This window comes from Lindgomyces ingoldianus (genome assembly GCF_010093535.1).
Source record: "Lindgomyces ingoldianus strain ATCC 200398 unplaced genomic scaffold BDR25scaffold_26, whole genome shotgun sequence".
NCBI classification, from domain to species: domain Eukaryota; kingdom Fungi; phylum Ascomycota; class Dothideomycetes; order Pleosporales; family Lindgomycetaceae; genus Lindgomyces; species Lindgomyces ingoldianus.
This window is the reverse complement of record NW_022985187.1, coordinates 407,808-424,776: the sequence shown is the minus strand read 5'-3', so window position 1 is coordinate 424,776 and position 16,969 is coordinate 407,808. Positions and strand designations below refer to the sequence as shown.

General features: G+C 48.5%; 7 protein-coding genes across 7 annotated transcripts in view; 3 read left to right on the top strand and 4 right to left on the bottom strand.

Moving 5' to 3' along the window:
- Window positions 1-1,265: 1,265 nt before the first annotated feature.
- BDR25DRAFT_232477 (cytochrome P450) lies at window positions 1,266-2,804 on the top strand (the record flags this gene model as incomplete). The annotated part of the gene is made up of 1 exon (XM_033685410.1): window positions 1,266-2,804. The coding sequence occupies one exon, from the start codon at window positions 1,266-1,268 to the stop codon at window positions 2,802-2,804; it is 1,539 nt and encodes a 512-aa protein (XP_033544955.1).
- Window positions 2,805-3,961: 1,157 nt separating this feature from the next.
- Window positions 3,962-6,163, bottom strand: BDR25DRAFT_290702 (endoplasmic reticulum-golgi intermediate compartment protein-like protein 3). The gene is made up of 4 exons (XM_033688536.1): window positions 5,683-6,163; window positions 5,397-5,577; window positions 4,565-5,336; window positions 3,962-4,485 (listed from the first exon to the last, which is right to left on the bottom strand). The coding sequence occupies exons 1-4, from the start codon at window positions 5,873-5,875 to the stop codon at window positions 4,318-4,320; spliced, it is 1,314 nt and encodes a 437-aa protein (XP_033544954.1). The 5' UTR covers window positions 5,876-6,163; the 3' UTR covers window positions 3,962-4,317.
- Window positions 6,164-6,349: 186 nt separating this feature from the next.
- On the bottom strand, window positions 6,350-9,268 carry BDR25DRAFT_335514 (sulfate permease). The gene is made up of 5 exons (XM_033693020.1): window positions 8,823-9,268; window positions 8,625-8,770; window positions 8,032-8,572; window positions 7,097-7,983; window positions 6,350-7,048 (listed from the first exon to the last, which is right to left on the bottom strand). The coding sequence occupies exons 1-5, from the start codon at window positions 9,106-9,108 to the stop codon at window positions 6,431-6,433; spliced, it is 2,478 nt and encodes an 825-aa protein (XP_033544953.1). The 5' UTR covers window positions 9,109-9,268; the 3' UTR covers window positions 6,350-6,430.
- A 1,755-nt stretch (window positions 9,269-11,023) lies between these two features.
- Window positions 11,024-12,344, top strand: BDR25DRAFT_335513 (cell division control protein 16; the record flags this gene model as incomplete). Its single annotated transcript, XM_033693019.1, has 3 exons — window positions 11,024-11,140; window positions 11,276-12,033; window positions 12,086-12,344. The coding sequence occupies 3 exons, from the start codon at window positions 11,024-11,026 to the stop codon at window positions 12,207-12,209; spliced, it is 999 nt and encodes a 332-aa protein (XP_033544952.1). The 3' UTR covers window positions 12,210-12,344.
- Window positions 12,345-14,429: 2,085 nt separating this feature from the next.
- On the bottom strand, window positions 14,430-15,132 carry BDR25DRAFT_357855 (uncharacterized protein; the record flags this gene model as incomplete). Its single annotated transcript, XM_033695861.1, has 3 exons — window positions 14,430-14,832; window positions 14,859-14,974; window positions 15,052-15,132. The coding sequence occupies 3 exons, from the start codon at window positions 15,130-15,132 to the stop codon at window positions 14,430-14,432; spliced, it is 600 nt and encodes a 199-aa protein (XP_033544951.1).
- Window positions 15,133-15,156: 24 nt separating this feature from the next.
- Window positions 15,157-15,619, top strand: BDR25DRAFT_357854 (uncharacterized protein; the record flags this gene model as incomplete). The annotated part of the gene is made up of 4 exons (XM_033695860.1): window positions 15,157-15,189; window positions 15,227-15,345; window positions 15,372-15,419; window positions 15,484-15,619. The coding sequence occupies 4 exons, from the start codon at window positions 15,157-15,159 to the stop codon at window positions 15,617-15,619; spliced, it is 336 nt and encodes a 111-aa protein (XP_033544950.1).
- A 791-nt stretch (window positions 15,620-16,410) lies between these two features.
- The window catches only part of BDR25DRAFT_232333 (upf0136 domain-containing protein), a gene marked incomplete at both ends in the record, with an annotated part of 1,679 nt that continues 1,120 nt past the window's right edge, over window positions 16,411-16,969 (bottom strand). The window contains one exon of the mRNA XM_033685405.1: window positions 16,411-16,611. Within this exon, the coding sequence (XP_033544949.1) occupies window positions 16,411-16,611 (201 nt within the window). The remainder of the gene's footprint in view (window positions 16,612-16,969) is intronic.

Sequence of the window (16,969 nt, the reverse complement as noted above, 5' to 3'; positions counted from 1 at the left end):
CTATCACCTGGTATATGCATTTGCATGCGAGGGTTTTGGGTGGGTGTCACTATCGAGCTTATTGTTGCATGTTTTAACTGCACGAATTCTTCTCTACCGTTTCATTTGTTCAATGTATTTGATTTACATGGTCAGGCTTGGTGCTGGTGGCTCACATTCGTTCCTGCAAATTGCTGATACTTATACCTGGAGGCTTTTCTTCCGGGACAGACTGTCACTTATTTCCTTTCTAACATATCTTACAAACCCTCCACTCTTTTTCTAAAGTGTCTTTTTGCCGGTTTGCGCATACCAATTTGCAACATGCGCGGCTCTCAGTCCCAGTCTGCTTGGCTTAAGTCCCCTCTTTATATTCCCTTTTTTTTCCCTGGATATAGCCAATATGGTGATGGAGAAATTTTGGCATCCCTTGTATCGTTAAATGGTCGCTAATGGTTGGGGGTTCTGGTCCTTAGGAGTTCGGGAGACTGCATTCTTTCGAAGGCAGGAAATTGGCTCGGGACTGGATGGAAAATGTGGCATTGGAATGGCTTGAGGTAGACGAAGGAGGTTGGGGTTGAGGATGTGCCTGTATAGGGTGGATAGTGGAGGAAGAAATAATAGAGAAGTCGCTCGGTGCGAATTTTGGTGTCTTAGACGTATACGTGAGCTGTGAATTTGCTTTGTTTGAGCTGGAATTGGTTGGTGAAGACCATAGCTGCAAACTCACATTCACGTTGACATTCACGGCATCCTCTTAGTACTTCCGACGTCTTTCATCACGCTATTCAAGTAGCATAGATATTGAGATCGAACATTTGCAGGTGGCAAAGTCCTTCGTGAGCAAGTGAGCCGGTGAGACCTAACACATTATAAAGGAAGTTCCGATATCTCCTTGTAGTTCGGTATAGAATGACGAATGACTGACAAGCCAGAAGTTTTGCTCAAGTCAGAATCAATCATCCATGGAACAGGGATGTCGTCAGATCTTGGCAGTGAGGGGACGATACCCGGACTTTCCAAATCTCTGGCCGAGAAGTCCTCTGGAGGGCTTTGATCGCATGATAAGTCAATATGCAGGAGCTGCAAGGATACTTGCCAAATTTCATCTGCCGTACGTGCTACAGCATCTTATCACAAAACGTTAAGAATGACAAGGGCCGAACACTTGCATCCTGCTAGTTTGCCCGAATACTAATGAGAGGTTTATTAGATTAAGCCCACCCTGTTAACGTTTCATGATATGTACTTGCACTTTGCCTTCGTCTCTTGTCTGCTCAACGATCATGTTTCCCACGTCTATCCTCGCGGCTGTAGCCCTCTTTATCTTGTATTGCATTGCCCAAAAGCGTCGACGAGGAAGACTTCCTCCAGGACCTCCGCGTATCCCTATATTGGGGAACCTCCACCAGGCTCCCAAAGACGCCCCTTGGCGAACCTTCGACCAATGGATTCAGAAATACGGACCACTCGTCAGCGCTGACTTTGGTGGTACAACCGTGATTCTGGTTGGAGATTTTGCTACTGCTCGAGACTTGCTGGGCAAGCGCGCCAACATCTACAGCAGTCGCCCGCGCATGGTCATGGCCGGGGAGCTGACTTGCAAAGGACAGCATATCATGCTGCGTCCGTTCGACGAGACATTCCTCCTGCATCAACGACTCGAAGCCAGTGTCTTGAGCCCACGTGCCTCGGCTTGTTACACACCTGTTCAGGATATGGAGAGCAAGGTGCTACTGAAGAATCTTCTTAGTACTAATGAATTTCCAAAACAATATGAACGTTTTGCAGCTAGCATTGTATACGTCCTCGTCTACGGCTTTCGGATCGAGACAGGCGACGAATGGCAGTTGCTGACGGCGCACGAGGTGTTGAAGAACTTTACATATGCTGGTCAAGTTGGTGCTTGGATTGTCGACGCACTTCCAGTCCTGAACTACCTGCCTGGGTTCCTTGCTACGTGGAAGAAGCAGGCGGAACAATGGTACCAAATCGAAGCTAACCTTCACATGGTAAACATGAAGGAGGCTCTAGAACGCAGCAGTTGGAATTGGAGCAAGGACTTCAAGAACGCCAAACAAGCCGAAGGATTGACGGACGTCGATATTTCGTGGGATCTAGGTATCCTCTGCGACGCAGGAGTTGAGACGACAAACGTAACCTTGCAGATCTTCACGTTAGCTTGCCTCGCGTATCCCGAGTTCATTCCAAAAGCCCAACAAGAATTGGATAGTATCGTGGGATATAATAGGCTGCCAACTTTTGAAGACTTGGAGCACTTGCCGTATATCCAAGCTGTAGTAGAAGAAAATTTCCGATGGCGACATATCGCTCCTGCCGGGATTCCGCATGCAACAACCCGAGAAGATTATTACAAGGGGTATTGGATCCCTAAAGGGAGCACAATCATGCCTGTCTTCTACTCCATGTGCAAAGATGAGAAGCTCTTTGATTCTCCATTCGAGTTTCGCCCTGAGCGGTGGACAGACAAGACCCAGTTGAGCAACTTTGGATATGGGAGGAGAGTGTGCCCAGGGAGATTTATTGCGAGAAATTCTGTCAGTATAGCGATTGCACGGCTGCTATGGGCATTCAACATTCGACAGGCTAAAAAGGGAGGTGAAAAAGTGGTCGTTCACGAGGACATATTCACGACGGGATTCGTGTCAGCGCCAAAACCGGTCGAAGTGGTGTTCGAGCCTAGAAGCGAGCAGCACAAGAATGTAATTGAAAAGGAGTTCGGATCAGTGGATAAGAATGTCGCGAATATGCTTGATGATATCCGTAAGAGGCAGATTGCTGTTGGGTTACATCCTCGAGCGTAAGCAAAATAGGAGATTCAGAGGCCTCATTAGCGTGCATGACTAAGTAGGATTCAAAATACACTATTGACGCTCCCTGAATTGAAGCCTGTTTTTCTAATATATTAATGTTACATATTTTAACGGCTAATGAGTCGAGCAGAGAGGTATGCGTTCTTAGTGCGCTGCTTGCAGCCTTCTATCTCGTCTCTGGTGGTCTTTGTCCCATGTTAAGCCTAAACCAAAGTATGTTTGGGGCTAGCGTTAGCCTTAACATCTTTGGCTCGTTCTCTTTGTTCAAGCAATCAAATTTCAAGTGTAAAGGGAGAGAAGGCAAACTCCACGTAATAATAGTTAGGGACTCACCAGGTCGGCCAGGGAGCAGAAGACTACTTCGACGATAACCCGTGGCTTCGAGTACTAGGGAATGGACTCCACGATAGAAAGCTGAGGCCAAAAAGAAAAAAAAACAATATATTTCGAGCCTCTAATGAAGATTTATACATAACGCGACTCGGTTAGGAGAGGGCATATAATGCAGCAGAGAAGCTAGGTGCTATGCAAACGGGAGGTTGCATTTTTTTGAAAAAAATAAAAATTAGATAGAGGCGCCAAACGATCTCGATAGCATGTGCTCTTCCATATTTTCGCAAATCCAGCGACGAACAGGCAGAAGGCATAAAATCTCACTTCTGAAATCTCAAAGCCTCAAGAATCGAAGAACTTAGTAGGAGTGTTAAAGAAATAGGTGGCAGAAAGCTAGCCATGCTTTTCTAAGACTAGTTCCACGAACACCTTGAATTGGGGGCTCTGAGGGATTGGTCTAATAACCCTTCAGAAACGCTCGTTAGTTTTATGCTAGTTTTGGATGCCATGCAATTGGAGACTGGAGTGCGGAGAAGATCGAAGTGTCAAAGACGACGTAAGCTTATTGCTGCTAAGAAAGCAAAGCTATAAATGGTTCTAAATCAAGGTTTGGCGTCCAAAGACAAGAGAGCAGATGTGTAGAGGAAAATAATACTATACTCAGAAGAAAGACGGGGTTTACATAATCAGCCATAGAGAGTTGGAGGAATCATAGCATGTCGTCACATAAAGTGAAACATAAATATGATAGGGTCTATCTCGTAATCATCCTTCTAGAATGCATCAGGGTGTCCAACAGAATTCAATTTTTAGTCCTGAATTCCCTTTGCTATGTACTACGTTAGGTGATAATATGAAGTAAGCTAACTTAGAGACAGGAGACGTGACTAAGTATAAGTAAAATAGCACTCACGTGCTTGATCTGGTATCTACACCCCGAGGTCTCATTCATTTATCTACCTAAATGCACCTAGGCCTGCCTCATCCCTTCTTATTCTCTGTAAATCCCTGCACCCAATTTTCCTCGGCGCAGTCCCTCATCGCTTTCGCTATCAATATCGTAAATCTACCATTCCACTATACTAAAAGCACGCAAACCCAACGCCTAACGCCATACGAAATCCCAATGCATGGTCGCGAATAAAGAGGAGTAAGGCTGAAAATGGATGTTTTAGCTCGAATGCATTTTCTTGACCTTGTTGACGCCCTCGTACACGGCCCGATCCACCGCAGCGGCCACGGTTAGCGTGCCTCCAATGACAGCGCAGAGACCAACAAGGAAGCCAGAGAAGGATTTCGCGCGGACTTCACGGTTGATGACTTTCATCGGGGAGATGTCCTGTTCCTCGTCAGCACGATGTCCTCAAGTACCATCCTGCAGACCCATCGATAAGTCAAGGAAGGAGATAGTGACTTACGTAGGAGAAGAATACACCCGGGATGCCACCACGAGCGTGTATACGTTCTTTATGTCCCGCCTCCTCATCGCTCCCACCCTGCAGACTCCTCTTATGGCTCGTGACGCTATACTGATGCGTCTCAATGCTGCCCTTGTAGTTCGCGTCAATCGTCGCGCCAAGCGTATCCGTATACTTTGACGACATTGATTGCTGTTTCTCCCATCCAAGGGGAAGATAGGCCGTCGACACGACTTTGACAAAGTACATGAAGTTGTAAGCTTTCTCATCGGTATGTTGATCAGTATTGTCGAGAGGGTTGATGTGGTGGCTCGTCCACCCCCCGGGTCCAGTGGCCGCGTGCGACTTCTGCATCTTTTGGATTACGACATCCGAGAGTTGTGGACCGAAGCGGAGATGATGGATGGTGTGGGTAAAGGTATGTCCGCCCTCATCTTTGAAGTAGTTCTCAAGGTCATGTACATGTAGATTTCCATTGGAAAAACTCTTTCCTGGCGCGATGTGGAAGTTCCCAATTACTTTGTTGACACGGATTCCGCCTTCGAGACGGCACCCCTCTCTGCGCTGTTCGTCGAGATGCTCTGCGTAGTGTTCTCGTTCGCATTGTTCGACTCCTTCTCCACGGCCAAATGACCATGAGATTGAGGCATAGGCTTCGCGAACTTCCTCGCAGGTGTTGCAGCATCCGGATTTGGTGGCGGCGGGGGGTGGGGGAGCGCCGTAGCATTCTCCGCAGTATTCGGGGTCGAGGTGGAGGGCTTCGTCTTTGTGCCTGTTGGGTCCAATTAGCCCATCTCCAAGTAAGCAAACCGGCTGATATTAAGCAACATACAATTCCAAGGCCTTGGTCTCAATGACAGTGCTTCCTTCGTTCTCGGGCCGTAGGCGGACTTTGTTGATTCCATGCATCACGCCCATCTGCATTTCGCCCGACACATCCATAACATCGAGAGTCAGGAGTTCGCAAGGGAGGCGGGGGAATGTAATGTTCATCGAAATCTCCATCTTCTCTCCTATTCAGTATCCCGTCAGTAAATCATGTAGCGACATTCCCATGCTTCAATTCCTCATCTTCAGCCTTGCCAAACACCTCCCAAGAGCAGCTGAAATGAACCCACCTCGACCCTTATCTACAACCAGCTCCGGCCTCACTATGACCCTTCTATAATCTGCCCATTCTCCCCACACTAGCCAAAAGATAACCAGCAGACTCGTTATCGTTACTACGCCACCGCTTGTCGTCCGAATGCGGGCATCCTCGACCGTCTTCGTAAAAGCATCGAGCCTCGTAAACCGCGACTTAGCAGGCATTGTAGAACTGCAAATCACTGAACCACCCAGGACTTGAGATTCAGTGAATCACGGATGAATCCTTAGATTGTTGGGTTTTCTTATGAGGTTTCGTCGAGGCTACGACCGTCTAGAAAAAGTTCGGGGGAGCCGCAGGGCAATTGAAAGTTTCCCAAGGTGCAATTCCGGGGAAGCGGAATGAGAAGGGGAATCAAAGGAGTGAGAGTGCACACACAGTGCTAAGGCGTCTGTATCATGGCACAGCAGAAGGGAATATTAGAGGCAACGTGGTTGTGTGTGAGGGCGGAATTATGGCTGAATAAAGGACAGCTATGCGATCTGATGCTAGCTCCAGGTACATTAAGAAATCCGCGCTAGCGCGTTTCGGGAATGGCAGCAGTCGCGGCTTTCACCAGCACGTGCCGAGCTCACTCACCACTTTGACTTACTATCATGAAAAGACCTACAATTTGAAGCTTTTCAAGAAATTGTATCCCGGTATCATCTATCTAATCCGAAATCCATTTACCCACAAACTCCTCCGCGGCCATCATTACTTCCTATTACTTAATCGTCTCAGTGTGACTTCCTCTGCACATTCGCCAACGCACTGTTCAGAGCCGCTGTGATATCGACATGGAATAAAGGTCTGTTTAAGCCCTGTACAACCGCAACCCTAGCCGGCCTCTGCCCAATGGTGCCATACGCCTTTGATGTACTGATCTGCTTGTCGAGTGAATCGCTCTCGGAGCTAGGCGTCGAAACGCCTTCCTCAATATCATCTGCAGTACTAGATCCACGGCGTTTGGCAGCCTCATGCAGGGCCCTTTTGTTCTCCCTGGCCTCCGCTGCGGCTGCGGCGCTGTTGCTACCACCAATCTCGGCCACGCTAAAGATAGGTTTCCATCTATGGACACCCGAGTCAAGTGGATCTGGGGAGTAGTATCCGAAGCCGGCGGCCGCAAGCGCACGCTTTGTCCATCGGTTGTTGATGCAGCAGAAGTGCCAGTCCACGGTATCGGGAGCCGCATACCGATCGAGTTGGTTGCGGACGTCAATGAGATTCTGGACTGAGGTGATGTCGACATTGTTGACTGAAGAGAAGTCGAGAATGACAGCTTTCAATGTAGGACGGTGATCAGTTGGGTCAACTTCCTTGCCGCGGCGTGGGCCGGGGTCGTTCCATGGCCGATCCTAATTCAATGAGCTCGATGCATATTAACAGTAGAAGGAAGCACTCACTCCAGGTTTGCCATATGTAGCAGGGTTCGTGCGGCGAGTCTTCTTAAAGATGGTGTCGACCAATTGATCAAGATATTGGTTCGCATTTGGATAGTTGAAGCCCTCAGAAAATCGATAGATGAAAATGCCGGGGTATGGATCCTCCAGATCAATTTGCGGATTGGAACCATCATGATGGCCGATTGGCAAGAAGACATTCCTGACCGAGTCTTCTCCTTCAGATGGAGACTTTCGCGTAGTGATCCCACCACCCTCTTTGGTATCGTTCGTGGGATTAAGGAGATGATCCCCAATAACGGAGTGGATTTTAGCTCTTCCTAGGAAGCGACCCTTGGCTTTAAAAGCGCGGAATAAGAACATGGCTGCCGAAGCTGAGACAGTCGTGTAGATTCCGTTCTCAATGCTGCTGAAGACTGTTACAAACACCCCAGCAAAGAAAATAGGCACTTCTAGAGGCGATATCCTCCAAAATTGGTACACAGTATTTGGTGGTGTAATCAGGTCTCCGACAGCATGTATAATGACGGCGGCAAGGGCAGCGTTTGGAATGTAGAAGAACATAGCTGGAAGAGCATAGATGGCGAGCAAAACCACGATAGCTGTAATGACACCTGCAAATGGAGTCCGCACACCAGCCTTTGACTTGATAGCGGTTCTGGAGAAGGACCCAGTGGCGGGGTAAGCGCCAAGCATCGGCCCCAAAACGTTGGTAACGCCAATAGCGACCAATTCTTGAGAAGGATCAATGGTATAGTTGTTGACTCTTCCAAAGGACTTCGAAATTGATATGTGTTCAATTAAAAGGACAATGACAGTTGAGGGTAGCTCAGAAGCAAAGGCTGAGAGTATATTTGTGGTGATTGGGGGAGCTCGGGCATGTTTGAAACCTAAGACAATGTTAGAAGATGATCGCTATCGAAGACTTCATGCTATACCTCGCGGGACGCTGCCAAGAATGCTGAACTTGGGATGCTTCCGATGATGCCTATTAGCCAAGTAGCTGATCAAGACATAGAGCAAGATAACGAAAGCAGTTCGTAGAGTGCTGATAAAAAAGAACATCTTCCTCCTGTTCGGGTATCTCTTGGCCAGGAAGTTGCATGTCATGCGGATGAGGTACAGCAAGAATAGGGCCGTGAGTCCAACAGCGGCATTCATGTTCGATCGCCCAAGGTGCTTCAAGATGTTTATGACTACCTTGTAAGTGGATTCACGAGTCGAGAAACCAGTGATGCCCATAAGCGTCGGCACTTGACCCACGGCGATATTGAGGGCAGACCCAGTCATGAATGCACTGATGGCTGCCAGTGTGATGAATTCTACAATCCACCCAAGTCGTGCCAGGCCGAGAAAGAGTACGATAGAGCCAGCAATGATGGCTAGGGCTGAAGCGATGATATCCTTCGAGACGCCCGGGAGTTTCTTGGACGCTTCAATGACAACATTTCCGGTGACAGTTGATAGAACCGCGACGGGCTACAAGAGTTGTTAATGGTGGACGCAGGTTATATTCTGAGCCGCTACTTACGCCAATGGTAATGTCTTTGGACGTGGCGAAGAACCAGTAAATCAGAACTCCCATGAATGATGAGTAGAGCCCGAACTCAACGGGAAGTTGGGCGAGCTTTGCATAGGCCATGCTCTGTGGCACGACGACGGCACCAACGGTGATACCTACGCACTCTTAGCTTTCTTACATGATGTATGAAGGTGGCGGGAAACATACCCGCGACAAGATCTCCGATGAGCCATTGGGCGTTGTAGCGAGTGATCCATTGAAGGAAGGGGAACAGCCGGATGAAGTACTGCGCGACGTCATGGCCGGAGGGAGTAATATCCTGAAGCCATTCTAGGGTGGTAGGCTCTTGTTCGACATATGTATCTGCAGATGAGACCGAGAAGACTGATTCTCCTCGAGTGACACGCTCGGAGCCAGTTTCGTTGCGGTAGTGTAGGTCGATGCCTAAGACTTTGGCAAGGCCATGGCCAACTTTGGTCCTTGTTGAAGTCATGATAAGGGAAAAGTTGTTGTTAAAGTGTATATAGCCAGAAAGGTTTCTGGCAGGGATTGGAGGGTTGGTCAGACACTGTCCAGTCCCGGAAGGAAGTCCACGTGCGTTCTTACCCCTTCACTTGCAGTGGCCTGACAGGTGCCAACAAGCTTCAACAAGCTTCCACAGGTTACATCCAGGTCCTTGGGATTTATAGACAGCGAGCTGCACTGATCTCCCCCGCGTGTGAATAAATGTAGATTGCTTTTTGGTAATTCCGCCCACGAACCGTACTATTTGAGAGGCGGTTGGCCTGGGCTTGGGCCTTGAAGGGCAGCAGCAGCCACAGTTACGAGGGGTGGAGGGCTGGGAGTGGAGCTAGGCTGCCCTGTTGATGGCGTTTGCAAGCGGAGCAGACGATGAATGGACAGACCAGAAATCACCCCAAATTGGTTGATAAGTAACAGATATTGCGTGACGCCAGACCGCTAAGTGCGGAAACGAAATTTGTAGTCAAGGGATCTTGCGTAAGAGCAAAGTGCAGAAAAGATGGCAGGGCCGGAGCAGTCTTGGAGACTGACGGCAAGAGGTGTGCTAAGAACAGTGTGGAAAAGGAACTTTAATTGGGACAAGCAGAACATTTCCAAGCAGCAGAGTTTGACAGGTAACATAATAAGACGAAATTCTTGATGTGCTGGGGGGCGGAGGTACGAATTGGAGTGGAAGGGAGCATCTGTCCATGTCCTACACCGCGCTGCCGGAATTGAGACAAAGAGCGCCCAAACTACGGGATCGCAGGGATGCTCGGCTGAGGCGACAGGGATTATCAGCTTGGCAACCACGGGGGACTTTGGACGCGACGACACGGCTCCACAACTGGCCAATGAAAAGACTGGTCTGCACAATGGCGTGCTTGATTGCAAAGATGTCGTTTTGCTTTCAGTGGACACGCTAGGCTCTTTGACCGCGCTGAAGGAAGCTTCTTGCTTCTCAAAGCTCCAGAACAAGACCAGGTGGAGCTGTGTGGCTTTTTGCTCCGGAAACGTGACCAAGGAAAGTCGGCACATTTCTATAATGGAAAGCCCCTTGGGGTGATAAATGTTCCGCAAATTATGACGTCTGATTGCGAATTTGGAATATGCTTCGATGACCGTGGGAGTCTCGAGCTCGAAGGCGCTCGTATTCACTCGAGAGCTCTTTTACCTTGTTGCGCGCCGTGGATTTTGGAGCTCGGTCAAACGATCAGGATTCGTTAGGAAGGTGCCACAGCATCACCGACTTCTTTTTGATGTTGGCAAAAACGCAGGGCCCGGTTCATTAGTGATGAGTTCGCATCACATGCAGTGCGCCTAGACAGGGATACTGTTCACACGTGGGACCAACGAAGGGCTAGAGATGCATGCGTCCATCTTGATGAAGAGTGAGATAGGCGTCCGGTCGAGGATGGGTGGGTTAAGTTGAGGAGGTCGCGTTGAGGTCGCCAGCGATACGCAGTTGACCGATAAAGGCCTGCACGTGGCTGCCCTGGCCCAGTAATTGTTGGACAGATATTCGCTGTGGCCTCAGGCAGAAGGCTGGTAGATAAATGTCCGATTACACTCTCGGTTGAGACTGGTAGAAATTGAAAAGTGACTAGCACAAGATGGAGGCCGGCGAAACGCTTCATATGCCCGCTTCTGCGTCCCGTATTATCTCACTTCGCTATCCTCTTTGCAAGTCTCGAAAAGCTGGGGAGGAGCACTACAAGCATTAGGTCATGGTGGCTGCTCAGGTGTGGTTGATTTAATCATAAGTGTCCTAGGACAAAGCCGGTGAGGGTGGCATTTGATTGGCTGTCGCGTCCGGACGCGCCAAGCATAACGTACACCTCGACCTTTGGAACCATGAATACAAAATTTACTCCACCCGCACTACCAAAGCTCCGAAGGCCAGCAAAATGAGCCTCGACATGCTGCTACTCAAGGGTCCTCCTTCGGGCCACCTCGAGGGAGGGTTAAACGAGCTCCGTTACACGGTTCTCATCGACGGCATCCCCCAAAACAGTGAGGGCATGGTGAGTGCTTTTACATGGTAAACGCAGTATCTTGAGCCAGTTACATAGCGCGACTGCGCTAATTGGTGTCGCTCTCACTCTTCACCGTGTCATCCACCGTCTTCGCCCTCCTATTACTGACCCTCTGGTATATAGTCTGAGCTGCGCATGTACATCTGGCTCATCCTGCTCAATGCCCCTCCTCTTCGCACCGACGTTTACCTCGACCTTGTCCGGCAGGGTGCTTCTCCCGCGCACGCAAAAATCCTCAACGATGCCTTCCGCACGTTTCAGGGTGATCCTCTCTTCCGTCGGCGCGTCACTCAGAACAGCATCACCCGTGTTCTCAATGCCGTTGCGTGGAGGCTGAACGACGCGCACGAGGCTCGCGTCAACGGCTGGCAGTCTCCACCCACGTTGTCAGAGTTCGGCGGTAGTCCGGACACCACTATGATGTCCCGCCATTCTCTCACCACGGGCGCTCGGACGGACGCGTCAACGACAAACGACGCTGAACAGATCGGTTACGTACAGGGAATGAATGTGCTCGCCGGGCCATTCCTCTATGCTGCACGAAGCGAAGTAGAAGCCTTTACCGGGTTCGAGAAGCTGATCACTCAGGAGTGTCCGGGATACGTCCGAGGTTCTATGGAAGGTGTGCACAAAGGTCTGGACCTTGTCGATAGAGTTCTGAAGGTGGTGGATCCAAAGCTCTATGATCATCTTATGGCCAGCCACATGCATGCCAAGATCTACGCCTTTGCATCTGTTCTCACTATGAGCGCTTGCACCCCTCCTTTGACCGAAGTCCTTCGCCTGTGGGATTTCCTGTTCGCCTACGGCCCTCATATGAATATCCTGTGTATAGTAGCCCAGTTGGTTCTGATTCGAGACCAAATCCTAGCAAGCTCAAGGCAAGTGCATCCGTGCTTGTAATTGTGGTTACCTTCACTGACAGGATCGTAGCCCAAACCAAATCCTGCGAAACCTTCCTAGTTTGAACGCTCCGAGGATCATTCCAATGACCATGAGCTTTGCAGGCAAGATTTCGGAAGACCTTTACGAGGAAATTCTCAACCATGCAAAGTAATGTAGTCAGGGCAAAGGATGAAAAACTGTTAAAAGGGTTTATGCAAAAGTTGGAATATATACTCTCAGGAGCAAAATGGGCAAATGATGCGATTGTTATGAAGCATATAAAATACTTGGAACCGCATGCCACGGGCGTCTGGAATATTTACGAATATGATACCAATTTTTCTTTATCTCCCACCAACCCTTTTTTCCCTTCCGAATGCTCACATCTTTTAACTGTCCCCTCTGATCCGGATGATTACCTTCGACTGCGCCTTATTTTAGGCTATCATCTGCCAAAAAAAAAGGTGTGAGATTTCTAGCACCCAAGGAATACAGGTAGGAAATTTGGCGGGGAGTCGACGACTCCATCGTCTATCCTGCAAGGGCTTGGCTAGCTACTCTAAAGCTTGATACTACTACATCAACTCTGTGACCAGGGAGCAGCTTTCCACTCAGCCATATCCCCGGTAAAGTGAGTTAGCCTTGAATGACAGCGAAGGGATTTGCGGTCCCCTCGCAATGAGCGGCCTAGGATTGACGTGTCAAAGGCGAACTACTACCACACAAAGTGCTCTCCGTCGGGGAAAGAAGAAGGCATGAGGAGCCATAATGTTCCGCAGGTCGAAGACAGTCGCGGTGACCAGCGTCATGCTGTTCCACAACCCAAGCTCTCGGAGCAATCCATACTATTCAATCATATTTCTCACATCTCCACCCACAACTACCGAGGACGTGTAGCATTGTTAGGCAAAAGCACAAGATGACAACAACTACAAAGAGCACCTTCGCATGTATCCTCAGTGCAGGTACAGGCCTCGAAACCCAGGCCAGAATAGTAGCAGTCATGAGATGTAACACGAGCCGCCGTCGCATTTGGGACAGCTGTACTTCGAGAGTGATGCGTAGGAACGCATTCGTAGGGTTTGATACTACTGTGTCCTCGTTTCCGTTTTCAACTACCCATACTTACAGGGAATGATGGGAAAGCCACCTTGTCACATATCGAGCGGCCCAATAGGTAAACCATCTCACATCAGTCCCGCGTTTGGTGCGCCATTGGGTACCCATCTGCGGTGCACCCTGCCAGCCGTAAGCAACTACCTCTTACCAGGCCCAGGTCTGTATACGATATTACCGTACTCGGTGTCACACTAAAAGATCATGCTCAGATGAGGTCTGCTGAAAGAGCTTTCCTGCTGCAAAGAAAGACTGGTAGATGGAGCAAATCAGGGTGGCAAAGGGAAACGAGCTTAACCACGGAGGCCCTTTCCCGGAGACCCCAGTTCAGCCCAGAACATCCTCTGTGGACTACAAGCTAATCTCACTAAACCCGCTTTCACTCAGGTTGTGTTCTTAAGATTCACAGAGGGTTTCAATGAGGGAGAGTTTCTCTTCCGGAGCTCTGCGGACGAAACTTCCACTCACCTGTGCTTTGCCAATACAGGTCGATGCTTCTTCGGGTCTCCTCGTATCACCTTTGTAATTAAGGGTCATGTCCTACATCTACTTGCCGAATTCGCGTCCTCCCACCCCACTCACTGCCATCTCCACACACGATCCTGATGCAGCTTACCCCTACGCTTAGCCTGCAGCATATCTGGTCATCTATACTATGAGTCGCTGTTTTTGGTCCACCCTGCCCAAAGATATCTCTAAGATCTCTCGTCCATGGCACTAATTCAACCCTACAATCACAATCAAGCTGGTATGTCCCCCAAACGGCATAAACGGCAAGCACGATAGCAAGGGAGAGGTCGACTTCCTAGTCACCTGAACTGCTCTTGGAGGGTTTTTTTTTTCGATAGATCCTAGCCTACCGAGATGCCGAATTGAAGTTTCTTTATCATCCCATTGACAAATACGATGCTGGGCAAAATCAAGCTTGTATTCAAGCTAAATTGCGGAATTCAACTTACCCCCGAAGTGTGGTTTGGCGCCTGCTCTCTAATTTTAGTGCTATCTGGTAAATATATTCTTATCTGGTCACTGAAGTCGCGGTCCAACCTTATCGGTATTTTATGGGAAGAGAATCCGAATAAGCCTCCCCAGTCCCGAATGACGAAGTCTTAGTCCATCATCCGAGATCAAATCGGTAGGCTTGACAACCTCGAGCGGAGCTTCGGGGCGACATGGTATATGCAGTTAAGTTCTCCGAAACAAGGCATTGAATAATGAAGGACTTATCGAATCCATAGGGTATGAAAACTACCTATCAATAGCGCGACATTCGCGGCTAGGCTGCTGTAGCTATAGACTCGGTTTCGCCAAGAAGATATTTCATTTTTGGTCTAGGGCACACAATATCTTTGGAGATGCTTACTGGAATTGTAATAAATGTGTCAGTGAAGATTTTCTGAGACCGCTTTTTGAAACATACAACTACCTTTTCTTCGAGATGATTTGAATTCACCTTGAGCAGCCGGCCGATAACACTAAGGCGGACTCGGTGTACTGGATATGGCTCCACATAGCCAATCAATTCTGGAATTTCTGCCCTCCAAGGGCCTTTCTCTTGTGCGGAGTTTACAAGAACTGAACGGCCATCCGTACTAGAGGATCTCAGCATTGAGGGCGTTATCTGTTTCCAGTCACGAAGAACACTAGCAGCGCCATAAAGCATATTCATGCTATCTTGTCTATCGATAAGGGCGACCAGAGACACAGTGTGTGATGGTATGAGAGGGTTAGGTGAATGAACAAGTCAGCAAAGAAAACTCTCCTCTCGATGTGTAATCTCGCATCGTGTGCCCATATCTCATCAATGGTTCGCGCTTCATCCTAGTGGGAATCAAGGGGCAGGAGTAAGAGGAAATGGAAACATAGTCGTCGATGCCTACATTCAAGATCACTCAAACTGCCTCCCCAAGCAATTTCTGGAGGATGAAGGCCGACACCAGCACAACAAGGGGGAACGATGTCAAGGGGCAGCTATTCATTAGATGTAGAATAGAGGTCCGAGTATGGGATCTGTGGATAATCTAACGGCATGGCTCGTTTGAAAGACCTATTTCGCTAGTTAAAAAATCATAGCTTCTGCTAATTTTTCAATCTCATTTTCACTTAAACTACATACTCTTAAAGACCTCTACCTCGAGAATTAACGCCCTTGATCTTGACGCCCGTTTCAAGCTCTTGCTGTTCTATGCAATGTATTCGTGATGACATTCACTCCCAGCAAAGATAGTAGCACACAAACTGAAAGCTTGAAGGATTGGGCGCAATGGTTTCATGGCACTATATTCCAGAGCTTTCTATAAGATATTCTTAGAGAGTGCGTGGCTGTCCAGGCCTGGATTTTCGCTTCTGAGAAGGGAGTTCACAGTTGAGCCTCAAGCTAGAGGGTGTTTACCCATGAAGCTGGAGCTGATGACTTTACATATACTCACATTGATGCATATTACTGAAGAAGCACTGCATCACTGACGTTTTCCTCATTTTGCATCGCCTTATCCGCAGAATAACAATAAGACGTATGTGCAGCACCAATCATATCCACATTGAGACTATCTTAGCTAGACTCAGCTTTTGCCTCGCGCATACCTTTGGTGACTACGTTGGATTTTGTCTCCACGGCCCTACCCACATACTAGTTTCGTAGTTTAGGTTGGACATGGTTCTTATTAGAATGCCTTTTAGATTCCCCCGAAGAGAGTGGAGAAGTTTTGGAGAACGACTCTTGTTTCAGATCCAGAAGATAAACTGTGAATTGTATCGAGGAAGTCTCCCACCGCATTTGTGCAGTGAGCGGCGATTTGGAGGTATTCCATGCCCAAATGTCAAGTGGTCTTTTACTGCCCATTGTTCTTGTGTTGGCCTTTTTTGTGATTGAAGAGGCAGAGGAAATGTCTACAGAGAAGTGTTGTCGGAATGGAGGGGGCTGTATGTAAACCTCGCAGGTAATAGCGGATTTGCGGGAGCCCCCTGTCGTCTAATCTTCCCTAATCTGTCTTAATATTTAGTTAGCCTGCTAATGAGATTTCCTTGATTGTTGCTAGGTTGCGGTTGATAGTAATTCATCAGTGCAGGCTGAATTTAGGATAACTCAGAATCCTGGGATCACATAGTCTCCATGAGTCATTAACCAAAAAGAAGCCCAGAGCAAGGAGATAAAGAAATTCGTTAGATCACTCCATCCCACCTCATTCACGAAGCTACACCAGATCTCCATCTCATCCCTTCTACCCGAGACCGTTTACAACCTTTCCTGTGAGCTCCTAATTCACCCTCCCCTTCGACCACGCACTCCCAAAAGCAAAAAGCCCATAAGTCGCCAACAAGCTCAACGCGATTGGCAATGGCTTCCCCAGTTTAATTGCTCTAGGAAGCGAGCTTCCGGCGAGCACAATCGAAGCCAGGAGACCTAGCTCGACACCATAGGGAGTGCGGTTGCGGATTCGGAGGCCACCGAGCATGTACTGTTCTCATTAGCTCGTTCTCATTGGAGCATCCACGTGGGACTATCTAGATAGAGGGCTGAGAGGAGGAGTATGGATAAGCGTACAGTAGGTGCCAGGAAGTGATCATCCTCCGCACCGTGCGCAAGCGAATACGATCTGCCCACGCAGTTTTCTATGAGGATTTTGGGGATAGATTGCAATTAAAAATTAAAGCTTTTAATTTATATAATAGAATTAATAACAGAGAATCTTTTAGAGTAGCAATCGTTCACTAGCGGGTGGAGCCTCCCTGGGCAGCCCTGACGTCAGCAACGCGCTGGGGCATAGATAATATACACTTCTGCTAATCTTCTGGCTTCAACCTATTCTACTCCTT